Source organism: Mesoplodon densirostris, chromosome 16 (assembly GCF_025265405.1).
Source record: "Mesoplodon densirostris isolate mMesDen1 chromosome 16, mMesDen1 primary haplotype, whole genome shotgun sequence".
Taxonomy (NCBI): domain Eukaryota; kingdom Metazoa; phylum Chordata; class Mammalia; order Artiodactyla; family Ziphiidae; genus Mesoplodon; species Mesoplodon densirostris.
The window spans coordinates 45,663,332-45,676,887 of record NC_082676.1 but is presented as its reverse complement, the minus strand read 5'-3'; the positions used below and the strand labels follow the sequence as shown (position 1 = coordinate 45,676,887).

Here is a 13,556-nt window from a genome sequence, read left to right as displayed (position 1 = left end):
ACTAAGCCTGTGCGCCACAACGACTCAGCCTGTGCTCTACCTGAGAGCCACAACTACTGAAGCCTGGGTGCCTAGAGCCCATGCTCCGCAACAAGAGAAGCCACTGCAATGAGAAGCCCGCACACTGCAACAAAGAGTAGCCCCCGCTTGCCACAACTAGAGAAAGCCCACGCGCAGCAACCAAGACCCAACACAGCCATAAATAAATAAATAATAGCTTTTTTAAAAAAAAGAACAGCTACCATTTCATGTGCTATTATTATTTGCTTGGTGCTGCACCAAGCACTTTACATATCCTCATTTAATGCTCCCAGCTCTAAAGTAGGTATTATGATTATCTGCACTTACAGACAGTTAGAATAACTCAAACACAGATAGATGAGGCATTTCCCCCATGTTCCTCAGCTAGTCAGAGGCAGAGCTGAAACTAAAACCTATTAGGTCTAGCCCCAAAGCCTATGCTCCTTCCCAGAAGCCAGGTCAGGAAAGATTATGCAGCCAAGAAAAATGATCAGTCAGAAAGCTAATATTCAAAAATAGAAAAATATGTAAGATCCAAAGTCACATGTAAAATAGCATGTGTACACCATGACAGAAACTATACAAAGATATAAGCACAAGGACAAAGACTGAACGGGAGTATGCAAAGGTAAAACCTGTTTATGTGGATAGGATGATCTCTATTTTTTCCCCTCAAAACAAGTATCTTTTAATGTTGTTTCTCAATAAAAATTATTTTACTCAACTTTAAATGTTTCAGGGAATTTTAGTAAATCACAGAAGAATTTTTCCAAAATTATATATTCTTTTTTCTTCTTTTTTTTTTGCGGTACACGGGCCTCTCACTGTTGTGGCCTCTCCCGTTGCGGAGCACAGGCTCCGGACGCGCAGGCTCAGCAGCCATGGTTCACGGGCACAGCCGCTCCGTGGCACGTGGGATCTTCCCAGACCAGGGCATGAACCCGTGTCCCCTGCATTGGCAGGCAGACTCTCAACCACCGCACCACCAGGGAAGCCCCCAAATTATATTTTAATCCAAGTGAAGGAATCGCCACAGAACAGAGACCCTGCTTCATGCTGCAGCATTTCCAAAGCTATGCTGAGAGAGCTTTAACAAGCTCTTGATTATAAAGAGGGCTTGTAAGAGGGCTCCTTGATTTTAAAAAACCCGTGACCAACCTCATCCTCCCTGAATTGGGCCAGGCCCTGGCGGCAACAGACACCCACGCCGCAAGTAGTACGTAGGCTACTCTGGGGCATTTACTAACTTGGAAGTAACCCAGACATGGTTGGAACACTTGTAATGGGCTTTCATACAAAGATCCCCTCAGCTTTTTTCTTTTCTTACTTATTGAAATTCCACATGTTTTCTATTCAGTTCTACATTTACTAAGAGCTTCTCAACCTCAGCACTATTCACATTTGGGGTTGGATAGTTCTTTATTGTTCTGTGCACTGAAGGATATTTAGCAGCATCCCTGGCCTCCACTCACCAGATGCCAGTAGTACTCTTTCTTCATTTATGTTAACCAAAAAATGTCTCCACATCGCCAAATATCCCCTGCAGGGCTAAATCACCCCAACGAAGAACCTCCGACCTAACTGTAGCCTCAGTCCAGTAAAATGGGGAGAAACTCTTTTTAAGGAACCCATGGGAGGAGGAAACAAGATCACAAGAGCTGTGATCCCAAGTCCCATTTTTCTACAGATGAAAAGATCTGCAAGTATACGAACATGTGCATCTTGTAAAGAGTTTGGGAAAAAACCGGAAGGTGTAAACTGGTCGCAATCGATTAGGGCTAAGACATCTTCACCCTAAAAAACTTTCCATCGCCCGTATATATACGCATCTATATTTAAAACTAAATACCATGTGTGCAAGAACGATATGGCCCCTTAATTTTTATTACAGAACAATCAAAGCTAGCTCAGAACTACAGTCTTTATGTAATTTCATTTTGTTCACTTTTTTTCCCATTTTCCAAGCAAAAAGAAGCAAGGACAAGAGGAGAGTAACTAAGGAAGAGGGCTGAGGCTGCACGAGCACAGAAGGAAGCCGCACCACGGCACAGACGGTACATCCACACCCCCCCTCACTCACTCCTCAGAGCAGAGTTGCTCTTCTACAGAGAGGACATCCAAGGTCAGAGAAGATAAACCAAGTAAGCAGCAAGCCAGGACTCAACCAGGGGAAGGAGGAGGCGGGCAGACATGGTGAGAGTGACCGAGACAGCAAACTTAGAAGACAGACAGTGCGCCTCGACTGGGAATGATGGGTTCACGTCACTGTCCCACCCCTCACTGGTGATGTGACCTCTGACAAGTTACCCGCCATGAACCCCAGCTTCCTTTTTGTAAATAAGAGAGAAAACCATCATCAATTTCACAGGATTCTGGTCTAGTGAGGTGAGTTTAGGAGATGAGGCAATAATTTGGGGAACTATTCTGAGAAATAAACTACACACACCCGTCAAAATTTTTTCTATAACCAGACTGTTAGAGCAGTTGTTGGAGGGAATAGTCCCTGGGGTTTTATTCTTTGAAAGTCATCAGACAGAAAATGACATTACAAGAAAACATACGACAAAAGAGACCAAAAGCCCACGGGGCCAAGTCTGATGGGCAGCTGGGCAGGCCAGTGAGAGTCTGGCAGGGACTGCTGATGGGGTACGTTTAGGAATTATCTGAGTTTATTCACTGGGCCCCATGGTTCCTCAGAATTTCCTCCATAAAACTGAACTCACAGTCAAGAGACCTAAAGAATTTTCTAGACATTTTACCACTTAACTTGGTGTCTTAAGGGCACAAAGGCAGTTGAGCAAAAGCACCAAAATAAATGTTGATTAAATCATTAGCATTGCCCATATAGTGAAGCAAGATCTGATGACTTTACTCACAACTCTCATAAAGAGAGCTAACGAGTGAACATGCAATTTTTTTTAAAAAGAGGAAGTGTACCAACTTAAAAGCTTATTTAACTCCCTAGTCCACACCCCCACCAGTCTCAATTTATTTTGCTTTTTCTCAAACACTAAAATTCAAGACTTCAAAAATTTTAATAGTGTCTAAAAGGCAACTCTCAAAAAGCATTCATCATATTTTTCGGTTTTGTTTATATGGAATGTCAACTGAGTTCTTATTTTATTTCCCCTAACCTCATAAACAAAACCTAGGCAACACATGAAAGAGTCAAGCATTTATTTTTGATTTGTATTATCTAATATTCTCCAACCTGGCCTCCAGGATATAAGTCTATCAAAGTATCAACTGAGTTAGCTCAGAACATGTACCTGAAAGAAGCCAACTAAAACTCACAGCTTTTGGTACTGGAAAACAATATCAGAAAAACAAGTTTTACTGAAGTAAACTGCTGCTGCTCACTTAACCTGGATACTAAGATAGTATTCAACTATCAAAAGAACAAATTTTTGCAAACTACTATTGAAATGAGATGATAAATTTTTTTTTTTTTTTTTGACCACACCACACGGCTTGTGGGATTCTAGTTCCCCCACCAGGGATTGAACCTGGGCCCTCAGCAGTGAGAGCACGGAGTCCTAACCATTGGACCACCAGGGAGTTCCTGAGATGACAAATTTTAAGATCAGCCAAACTGCAAGAGATTCCAAGGTGTATACTCAAAAATCAAATCTCTGCATCTTTGCAATTTTTTCTTTAATCATTCAAATATTGCAAAATATAAATCTGCTAAGTCACCTCAAATATCCACTTTGAAAATGAAGGTTTCCCACCAAATACAAATAAAGTTCAATTTCCTGTAGGCTTTTAATATACTCTAGAACTCTGTAATAGTTTTTAACCTAAGAAGTATGACAAATGACTCTCTAACAGTTTTTAATCCAAGTATGATAAATAGAATTGAAATAAATTAGTAAACTGTAAGCAGTCCTCAAAACTTCATGATGTATTTTCAATTCTACAGTAACTCTGCAAGAATTTCAACTTCCACATATTAACAACAGGCTACATGAAACAGCTAGGGCTCAGAGATGTCTGATTTCAACAGCCTATTTCCTTGAGGTAAAGGAGAAAGATGAGGAAACATTTCTCATTAGCCACATCAACCTTTACAGTAGAGGAAGTAGTATGTGTCATTTCACAGGATGTACTCTACTTGAAAAGCATTTGTGACCATTTAATGTAAACAGAAGCCATTTAGAAACTAAAAGTTCCTGCTCAGACACAATTTCCTCTTTCCATCCATCCTTGAAAGTAGCCATTTTTAGGTGAACTGCACTCTGGCTTTTGAAACAGATATTAATATAACTATGGACAATAACTAGCCACCAGTAAACTATTTAATGGCCACTGTAAATATGCCCACACTTTATCAAATAAATCCAAACTTTTGTAAAGTCAATGCTGATTACTGCACACTGGTTCCCAATGTGTCCAGGCCAAGATGACTTTTCCCTGAGCCCATGAGGAAGTAAGCACTCCACATGCCCACGTCCCCTCCTTCGGGCTGCCACCCACCTCCTATGACCTGACCCCTGCATGACTGCAAAGCAGACCCATCACGCCCACAGGCTCATACCAACCTCAGCATGAGCAATACAGCCATAAAATATGAGAAAAAGGGAAAAATAAGCCAGGAGGGACAGCAGTCATAAGCTGAAGGTGCCACCTTCCTGATGGGCAAGGAAGAAACAAGCTATGTTGTTCAAAATATTATATTAGAAAGTACAAGTACTTACAAGGAACTAAGAAAGTCAGCTACTCAGAAGACAAGGGCAGAGAGGCCAAAAATAGATTAAGGAAGAATGTGCATCTGTGTCTGGCATAGATAAGCAATTGCTACCCTGCTGAGACCCCCAACTGAATTTAAAAAGAGGAACACAATGTGTGGTGCAGACCATACCACTTTCTCCTGAGGTCGGGGATGGTGGTGGGGTGGCAGCAGTCACGCTGTGTTTGTCCCAGACAGTCTCCAAGATACCTACCAAGAAAGGAGAAACTGAGTTTAAGAGAGAAATGAAACCTAACATATAAAGATCAGATTTAGAAAAACAATGTATGGATATATTTGATCAAGAATCAGTATTTAAACATCTGTCTCTATGTCTAACTGCTTTTTCTGGACAACACCACTTGGATATTCCACACTCAATTTATCTTCCCCCACAAACCTGCCACTAATATTCTCATGCTCCTCACCAGTACCATCCGCACAATCTCGGCATCTGGCCTCTGCTCTCCCCGTCCGGCCTCACCCCCACCCCACACACAGGCTTCATCACACTGCACTATTTACTAGCTGTTCCTTTCTCATGTGTTCTCCTTCTTAACCTCTGAACTGCTCTCCCCCTTCCAATCCAACTTGACCTTTCACCAGACTAACTAACTGCTACCTGTCTCTGAGAATTCCACTTAGCTGTCACCTCCTCCAGGAAGTCCTGCCTGCTCAGTTTTGCCTGCACATAAAACATACCATAACTCTTAACACATTGTCTTTCTCCCCTACTAGAGTATACATTACTAGAGGGCAGGGACAATGTTTTATTCCTCTTTGTATCTCCTTACAGAACCTGGCATATAAGATGATCATAAAAGCTTTTAAAAATATTTTGTTCTCAAAATATTTAATATTATAACATGGAAAACACTGAAAATATCATGTTAAGTAAAAGAAGCTAGACACAAAAGGTCACATATTCTATGATTCTATTTTTATGAAAAGTCCAAATAGGAAAAACCAGAGACAGATAATACACTAATGGTTGCCAGAGGTTGGGGTGATGAAAATGTTCTGGAATTAGACAATGTGATAGTAGCACAACCTTGTGACTATATTAAAAACCACTGAGCTGTTACACTTTAAAATGGTAGATTTTATGATATGTGAATTATATCTCAATTCAAAAAATTTTAGTGTCCGCAAAAGTAGGACACAGAGATATCAGACATGGTCCCTAACTCCAGAAATTTAACATCTAGCTGTGGATGTCAATAAATATGCTTTGAATGAATAAATGCTCTGAGGTCTGGGTTTCCCCTAGGGATTTGGGGAAGGATGGGGAGGGGGGTAAATGACAAGTTTACTTTTAATCAAAACACTCTTATAACCAATTTTAAATGCCCACCTCATGATGACCGCTTTTGTAACACATGCAAAAAAAAAAAAAAAAAAAAAAAAAGTCCCTAGATATCCAAGAAGCAGCCTGAGTAGAAGAGCTGGAGACAGAAACCCTTCTTGTCCCTACAACATTCCTTCCAGCGCGCGGCTCAGCCTCGGGGCCCGATACCGCCCCTGCACCTCAGAACCAGCAGCTCCACCGGCAGCACAGCGGGCACGGCCCTCGCCCTGTCGCCCTGGAGACACAGGGGCTCCGTTCTCTTCCTACCCTCCTGTCTCATTCTGCAGTTTGCTTTCTGTTTATTCTTACTCTTCACTCATAGTCACGAGGCTCTAACGCAACAGACCAGATGACGAAGCAAACGCTACATACAACTACAACCTGGAGCACAGGGTGCTGATTCCACACCTGGTCTCACTTCCCTACTCAGAATTCGAAATGTTCACATCTTCCTCCTCCTCCTCCAACTTCTCCTGATTTAAATTCAAATCATCTTAAATAATGTGCCTGCCACCCACCTTACTTAGAATGCAGTTATCAGCATTTCAGTAACATTCCTATGACCCGGTCTATACGACATTAATCACGGCTATAGTGAGGACCAAATAATCAAAGACTTTGAAAGGAAAATAAATTACAAACATTTTTTGAGATCCTACCGTGTGCTTAATACTGGGCTAGGTATTGGGAATATGGCACCACATTCTTTCTGTTTTTACGTTCGGTCTCAGTAACAGCTAAGGCAACTGCTCAAAAATTTTGTGTGCCAGGGCCTGCACTCCGGGCATCTGCAGGCAGGCCTCTGCCTTCTGGTGCCACCCAGCTGCTCACCTGTCAGTAGCCCAAGCACTGTCTGCACCTGTTCCAGCAGCAGCTTTCGCAACTCCTCCTTCCGAGCCACGCTGAGGTCCTCACGGGGACAAGCCAGCTCTTCGGAAGTTGTCTTCAACATGATCAGCCCAAGGGGAGTTGTCACAGGGGACTGGATCAACTGCCAGGAAAAAGTAAGTTTCTGAGCAGAGTGCCTGGCTAATTAAGGTACAAAGAAGACTGACGAATGGTGAACCTATGAAGTGCAGTCGTCCCTCGGTATCCGTGTGGGGTGGGGGGGTGTTCCCAGGACCCCCGTGGATACCAAAATCCAAGGATGCTCAAGTCTCTTATATTCAATGGTGTAGTGTGGTCAGCCCTCATACAGGAGGGTTCAAATCCTGTGGATACGGAATGTCAACTGTACCTCTGTGTGTTTAATCTTACATGAACAGGCTACCTAAATCAAACCTTTAGAAAAATGACTGAGTATACTTATGTACCTTTTTAACCAATCAAAATATATTCTCATCTTATTTTAAAGACAAAATTCTAAATAACACCATGAACTTAAAAACAACAAGAAAACAATGCTCTTTTACACCTAACTTGACAATTTTTATACATGTCCATACTCCCAACAGAGCCTTGGTTACTCTGCCCAGGTTACTATATTAGTGATTAAGGTATGTGTAAACCAATTTGTGATATCTTTCCAACATTCAGGTGTTAAATCAAGTTTACAGTTCCAAGCTTTGAATGCTTCATAAAAGTTCAAGATTAAACATGTGGCAGAGCAGAAACACACATACACGTCATTAAACTATGATACTGATAACGGTTAGGACTTTGCAAATACCTATGTAGCAAATTTAGGTACTTTTTCTATCACCTGCAATATCCACTATGCCATAGGAAAGTTTCCTTAAACAAGAGACAAAAAGGGTACACTTTCAATAGCATAACACTACTTATACCTTTCTTATCAATTTCACAATATTCAAAGCATTTATTTTTTAGTTTCCAGAAATGGTAAAAATAATCAAGGTACCATTAAAATCCTATTGGGTTATATGCTACAATCTATGAAAGAGCAAACAAATTAAAAACTTGATAATTTTCTTTAATCATAGTTAACTTTAAATGTAGTTCATTCCCTGATAAAAATAAGTTTTTTATTTACTCAATCTATAAAATATAAGCCTTAGGGAAGAGGAGGTCACCAGGAACTACACCCATATAGAAAGGATATTCTCCACTTCAAAAAACACAGGGCACTTTCCTGTCCCTTGAAAACAACTCTTCCCATTGCAGACCAAGGAAAAGCACATCCCCGAAGAGCAAAACTCAATATTGGGAACTTAAAGAGAAATTCAACTGCCCTCAGCAGCAAGGAATAGTGTGTTGAAAATGCTCTCTATTAAATCAGCTAACACTTCAAGTACATCCTCCACAAGTTTTCCCTTCATTTGCTACAAGTTCGGGCTATTTCTAACACCGACTTAAAATTCAGATAATGCAGTAGGGGAGAAACAGGAAATCCCTCCTCTAACAATTTTTCTTTACATGATAAAGTGAATAGAACTTTATAAGCATCCCTTTTCATTCAGACACCTTTGGATTATCAATCTGTATTTTAAAAGATTTCCATTACTTCTCCCCTTTCATTTCCTTCTTTCTCTTCCACCCCTTTTGTCTCTATTTTCCCCCAAGACCTCATTCTTACTCTCTCAGCTGGGAATGACTCATTACCAAATATTCCACTGGGCAATACTTTCCTGTACATATGAAATGCTTCTGTGCTCTCCAGAAATAAAATACCCCTACAGTATGGAAAACGTATCTTAAAGGTCCTCCTTTCTCTCATCATTTGGGAGAAAGGAAGAGTCAGGCAAGGAGCTGGCTGAAAATGAAAGTTATTCTTTACTTGAAAGAACAGCCTGATAAAATGTGTAATTTTCCTTCTCACTAGCTTTGTTTCCAGAAAGCTTTTTATTAAAAGTGTTTCCTTTCACCATCTTCACATACATAATTAAAGCTCATGACATAGGTAATCTCTGCAATTTATTTTAATAGAGAATAAGCACCTTCAGGTTGCAAATCAAGTTCAGGTCCTTAGTGTTAGCTTCAGAAATTTTTATCATACCAGCCAATCAGAGAAGAAACATCAAAATTCTTTCTATGCTTCTTTTCGATGCTTGCCCTTTAAGTATCTGGCCCCAGGCACAATGTGACCAGAAGTCCAGCTCAGCAGATTCCAGGACTCTGAAGAACAGACTCTAGAAAGGTGTGATGTACGTGCTAGTGCAGGCGGAGGGGGAAGGTGGGGAGAACAGGGGTCGGTTCTGACTTCAACAATTCCTTCTCCAATGGCCTAGAAAGACTATAACCAACACATAGAATTGCAGATATCTTTCTGAGGCCCCAAATCAACTCCTCTTTGCCTGGTATGGCGGTCATCATAATTATGGCATAAACTGCACAGATGCCCCAGGCCAAATGTTACAGAATTTAAAAAAAAAAAAAAGGCTATGCACCCCAGACTGCAGGCCATAATGGAACTAAGCCAAAAAAAAACCTTTCAGATGGTTTAATCAACAGATCATATAATTGTGAAGTTGATTCCAGAACCAGTTTGGTCTTGTTTACCAATGCCTAAAGAAAAGATTTTATTATCATTATCAGAAATGTCAGCAATTTAGCACCAATCATTCTTGACATGGCTTTCATGCCACTGACTGGTTCTCATGCATGAATAAGAAGCGGGGAATAATACAACTGGAAAGAATTTTAAAGATCACTTAGTCCAATCCTCTCATTGTACACAGAAGGAAATGGAGGCTCACATAGGAGTTACTAAAATCAAGGTGATTTGTGACAAAAATGGACACAGACCCCAAACCCACTGCCTCCCAGTCCCGAGCCCCTTCCACTATGGGGTGTTTCAAAGTCATGAAGGCAGCATGGGGTGAAAGGAGTCATTTCTGAAGGGTGGAAAGCGGGAGGTGGTGGGCAAGAGAGGAAGACAGCTACCCTTTTGAAATCTCCATGAGCACCTCACCTAAAAATGCTCTTCCAAATTCTCATTTATCATCATTAATCATACTTCATGGGCAGACAAGAAATGTCTGCTTTTCATCGAAGGAAATGATCCCAGCTGGGCGAAAACATGGTTTCTCCTCACTGTTGCCGACAGGACTCGGCTCTCTGTCTGGCTCACATTCCACTGCTGCTTCACACAAGACACACCACTGACCAACCCAGGATGGAATCCACTCAGACCCCCCCACCTTCCTGGTTCTTTCCATCGCCATGGACTCCCTGGCTCCCTCTTAGAGAGCCATGGAGACTTACCACAACTGCTTTTCAACGTGGAGTGAAAGCAAGCGTGTCAGAGAGAGCCAGCAAAGCCTCTAGCCTCCTAACCCACCACTCCAGGTTCCCCGCCTCCTTGCCATTCCTCAGGTTCTTTGCACTGTTATTCCCTCTGCCTACACTGTTCCCCTGGAAGCCCACATGGCTCACTCCATCACTTCCACTCAGTTTCCGCTCAAGAGTATGCTTCTCAGAAAAAGCTTCCATGATCATCCCATCTAAATAACACCCCTGATATTCCCTCCTCCTCACCCTAGGTTTAGTTTTCTCACAATACTTATACCTACCTGAAAGAATTTATTTGCTTATTGTTTACTGATGCCTCCCCCTTGGGATTATAAGCTCCATGAAGGCAGCTATTTGTTCATTACTATATCCCCCCACGTACCTATAGTTATTAGTACATGGCTGGTATTCAACAAATAGTTTATGGAATAAATGCATGAATCTCCTTTACAATATCAATTCAATAAATCTCTAGATAAATGAATCACCATACAAAACAAAATAATATTGAATGAAGAATTTCTGTGCCACCTTGAGAGGCAATCCAAACAAAGCAATATGGATGCTAAAATTTTTAAATTGGTGCATCATTCGAATGGTTTGCAGGGAGAGCAAGCAGAACATTAGAAAATGGAATTGTTCCGGAAGATTCTGCCATCACTAAGACTATAACCAATTTTCAAAGAACTTTATTTCTATAATCTGTACATAATACCCATTTCCTCCATACCCAAGCCTGTCTCGATAATATAAATGATTCCAACTTTATCACAGGAGTCAAATGAACAAAAGCATCACCCTCTTGGCTTTTAGGTCCCACCTATTCCCTGATGACTTCCAAATCCTGAACCCCAGATCCACATTTCCTAATGTCTCACTAGACGTGCACAGAAGGAACACGCAAATCTTAAACGCATTTTCTGCCAAACTGAATTCACCATCTTCTACCCAAACCCATTTCCTCAGATGGCCTAGAAAATCTGCCATCTGAGCCAGGAACTTGGAAGGCATTCTAGCTTCCTCCTTCCCTCCTCCCTACAACCTAGTCCCTGCCCAAAGCCTCCTCCGTGCCTCGCTGCTGTCCAGCAGGTAAGCCCCAGCTTGGCTCAGGCCCCTCGGCTCACTCAGACTTCTCCAGCAGCAGCCTTCCAGGCCTCCTTCACTCCGGCCTCACCCCTCTGCAATCCAGACTCCACACTGCTGCTAAAGTCGTCACTCCAACATAAACATGCGGCCACGTTGTCTCCCTTCTCCAAACTTTTCATTAGGTCTCGAGTAAGGACTATGAATTAAACACTGATGCCCCCTGCAAACGCAAAGCCCTCCCTGCTCTGGCCCTGTCCATCAGCCTAGCCTCTCACTCTACCACTCAAGCCACCACCTCGCATCTCATCACCAGCAACACTGAAAACACCTCAGCTCCTTGAGTCTAAGTGCCGTGTCCTCACTGCACTCGGCACAATACTCCACTACAGTCATTAACATATTGTTGGGTAATTATTATTTCCATCGCTTTCTCCCCACTAAACTATAACTATCGAAGGCCTCATCCTGGCACCCAACACCTGGCACGGTACCTAACAGGCTTTCAAATACTCGCTGGACAAAAATTTCACAAGAGATTAACAAAGTGATTGGGGTTCCCATTCCCCACCTTCTCCACTGCACCAAGGTACAACATGTCTCAGGAACACAAGGTTAAGTGAATGAGATAATCCACCCCACAATGACCTCACCACTGCAGTTCCAAAATGCTCATCTTAAAAATCCTCTTCAAGACAAGAAAATAATCACTTCTTCAAACAAATTATTTACAAGATAAAGTTTCCGTAGGTTATCTCCTTACCTGTAAAATGTTAGTAAAAAAGTCATGGTAGAACATGGGCCAATCTTGACGGCCGATGTCAACAATCACTTTGCAGAGCTTGTTCCGGATGAAGTAAGGTAAGGTTTTGTGGTGAGCCAAGAGGAGTTTGGGCAGGCAGCTACGGATTTCCATCTTATCCTGAGATGGGACCCCAAGCCACATTTTATTGATCAGATTCTGAAAAACAAGTATACATCTTGTAAGTTAACAATCTATACACAAAACAAACTGGTTTTCATCCAACAGTAGCTATCTCCCTCAAACAAGAAACTCTGCTTTTAAACAAAGGTTTGGAGCAATTTGGCAATGAGAATAATAAAATATTCAAATTTTATGATACAATAATCCCATTCCTAGGAACATAATTTAACAGCTACATAATTTAACAGAAACAAAAAGGTGTAGGTGCAAAAACTTTCTATAACACCACTGTCTCCACCAAAAAATAATGACAGAAACAACTTTAATGTAAGAATAGGAGAATGGCTTGGTGAATAATGGTACAACCACTTATAGGAATATAATATAAAGGTAAGTGGGGGGAAAAAACAGAATGCAAAATGAAATGAGCAATATGATTATAATTAGGTTTTTTGAAAAAAAGTGTGCACAGGAAGAGAGTTGAAATGAAGATTTTTAATGGGTACCATCCCTCCTCCCAACTGTTTTTCTTTAATCATCTTTCTCTTTTAAATGATAACATGGAAGGAAAAGTTAGATGTTACCACAAACGACCTCCCAACCTCACCTATCTTACCTTTTGGTGCTGAAGATGGAAAGGCGCCCTGGAAAACCTGACATCTTGACAAAGGCAGTATGTGGGAAGAAGCCCTTGAGCTGAGTTACCACTATTTCCCAGCCATGTACACATCAAAACTAAAGTCTAGTGCCAATAACAAGGCAATGTGACTAAAAAATACTCTTCAGAATAGTATAAAAGTATCTGACAACTTACCTCAAAAACCGTTAAACTGTACATCATTACATAGTCATTCCTAGTGCTGGAGAGAAAATACAGGCAGAATCTCCAGGCTCCTATTTGCTGAGCAAAGTTATTAAGAAGTTCCTCTGGAAAAGTTAAATAGCAACAAGAGAAGGCTATGAAAATACACAAAATTAACATAAGGCTAGCTGTCTTACTATTTTTTTTTAAACACACCTCTCCCACATAATGTAATGACGTCAAAACCAACTACAAAATCCAGCTGATTCTTCAAGATAGAAAGGACAAAGCATACAATATTTTTCTGACTCTGAGATGACCATGAACACTGACACCTAAATAACAATAACCTAGCTATGGACACCTTTTTTTTTATGGGCACTTTTTTAGGCAGAGAAACTTTCACTGCTGAAATTCTTAACCTAATGTGTAGATGGACAGATATAAGAGTATCATT

The 13,556-nt window shown here is 41.2% G+C and overlaps 1 protein-coding gene across 2 annotated transcripts in view; it reads right to left on the bottom strand.

The window, feature by feature from the left end:
- XPO6 (exportin 6) overlaps nt 1–13,556 on the bottom strand; it is a 110,080-nt gene that overhangs the window by 57,071 nt on the left and 39,453 nt on the right. For both annotated transcript variants that reach the window (XM_060120131.1, XM_060120130.1), the window contains exons 3-6: nt 13,112–13,224; nt 12,136–12,333; nt 6,930–7,089; nt 4,883–4,960 (exon numbers count right to left, since the gene is read on the bottom strand). In XM_060120131.1, the coding sequence (XP_059976114.1) occupies nt 4,883–4,960; nt 6,930–7,089; nt 12,136–12,333; nt 13,112–13,224 (549 nt within the window). The remainder of the gene's footprint in view (nt 1–4,882; nt 4,961–6,929; nt 7,090–12,135; nt 12,334–13,111; nt 13,225–13,556) is intronic.